At 47.8% G+C, this 1659-nt stretch overlaps 1 protein-coding gene across 1 annotated transcript; it reads right to left on the minus strand.

Moving 5' to 3' along the window:
* Nucleotides 1-501: 501 nt before the first annotated feature.
* On the minus strand, nucleotides 502-1488 carry LOC101775700 (cyclic dof factor 2-like; the record flags this gene model as incomplete). The annotated part of the gene is made up of 1 exon (XM_004987371.1): nucleotides 502-1488. A coding segment is annotated over one exon (987 nt), but the record flags the coding sequence as incomplete, so codon positions are not given.
* Nucleotides 1489-1659: the final 171 nt, after the last annotated feature.

The following is a 1659-nucleotide window of genomic DNA, read 5'->3' on the forward strand; positions in this document are numbered from 1 at the left end:
AAAAAAACGTAGCATGATAATCATCGGATGAACTTTAGAACAAAAACATTGAAGGCATCGGATCTTTCATTCCTCCAAAAAAAAAGAAAGAAAACACCGAAATGTTCAAAGCAATTCTTCATTTATCACCTCTGGCTAACAAATGGAGCACAGTTTTGAACTCCACCAAAAACATATCAAGCCAACGGTGATTCTCCGCCCAAGAACCTAATTACCTCAGCCCATGACCTCAACATAGCTACATTGAAACTACTTTAACCGGTGCAGTCAGAAGGCCTAAAGTATTTACAAAAGCACTCCTCTTGAGCACTCAGAAGGTTCAGACCAACCTAAATATCGACAGAACTGGCAAGTCTTTGCCAGGTTTGAGCCGATTGTCTAAATGCTGAGCTTACCAGCACACTAAATCAAGAAAAAGAAAACTTAAGAAACATTAACCATCATCTGGTATCCTCCTTTTCTTCGACGACGCAAGATTTGTGGTACGAGAATATAAGCTTCTCAGGTCCTATTCTGAAATGTCAGAGAGCAGGAGATGGAACACGCCGCCGGAGATTCTGGTGTCTTGCCATTTTCATCCTTTGACTGTAAGATCCTCTCATCAGGCTTGATACCTAGAGAGGCCCAGATTGTACTCTTTGCAGCCTCCTCGGGGTCAGTGACTCTGAGCGCTTTAGGGACCCAGAATGTCTTCTCTGCCTCTTCTTCTTCCCTTGGATGCTTCCCTAAAGCCAAAGAACCTGAGCAGGCAGGAACAGGGGGCAATGTGGTGCCACTACTTCCAGGCCATGGCACACTCGATGCTCCATTAGGCCAGCCAGGAATGCAGCTCCAATAAAATGGCACTTGAGGGAAGGTAACAGCAGGTGCTCGAATTCCTGGGCCTGGCATCGTTGTTGGCATCAGTAGAAGACGACTGACCCCACTGTTTACCAACTCCTGAGTACCATCTGTTGAGGACTGAGTAGATGCCGTAACAGCAGCACTGTTCGAACCAGAATTATCCGAGGACCCAGATGGCGCCACCGCAGATGATAGACAAGATTTTTCTTCCTTATTGTCGCCAGGGCCAACAAGATCGGTGTTGTTCTTCTGCTCTTCAGTGTTATGTGCTGGACACAAAGGCTTGCCAAGCACCATTTCTGATCCAGAAGTTGTGGCTGCTCCACTCTCTTCAGCTGCTGGACCTGGAATGGCAAGTGGCTTGAACACACGAGATCGGCGGCGAGATGTGCCAGCAACATCTCCATTAGCATCAGATCTGTTCTTGCGCCTGGCAGAGCCTACAGGGACATCCCTCAGAGTTCCCCCGTCAGTCCAGTACCTCTTGCAGTCCTTGCAGTAGTGCCTGGGCTGGTTCGCGTTGTAATTGTTGAAGTAGCAAAACTTTGTCCTCATGCTGTTGCAGCGAGCACAGGGCAAAACCGTATCTGGCTTCTTAAATTCCTTCTCTTTGCCAGATCCATCAGCATCATTCTTGGTGCTAACCTGAAACAGATAGTTTATGATGCATTAGACACGTTAGCAGACGGAAAAAAAAACACTATATCAAGGAGTACAGTACCATCTAGCTTCAAAGACAGGCAGTCCAACACTAAAACGTGTGTGTGTGTGTGTGTGTGTGGGGGGGGGGGGGGGGGGGGGGGGGGGGGGGGTTTG

The sequence above is a fragment of the Setaria italica genome, unplaced genomic scaffold, assembly GCF_000263155.2.
Source record: "Setaria italica strain Yugu1 unplaced genomic scaffold, Setaria_italica_v2.0 scaffold_444, whole genome shotgun sequence".
Classification (NCBI taxonomy): Eukaryota; Viridiplantae; Streptophyta; class Magnoliopsida; order Poales; family Poaceae; genus Setaria; species Setaria italica.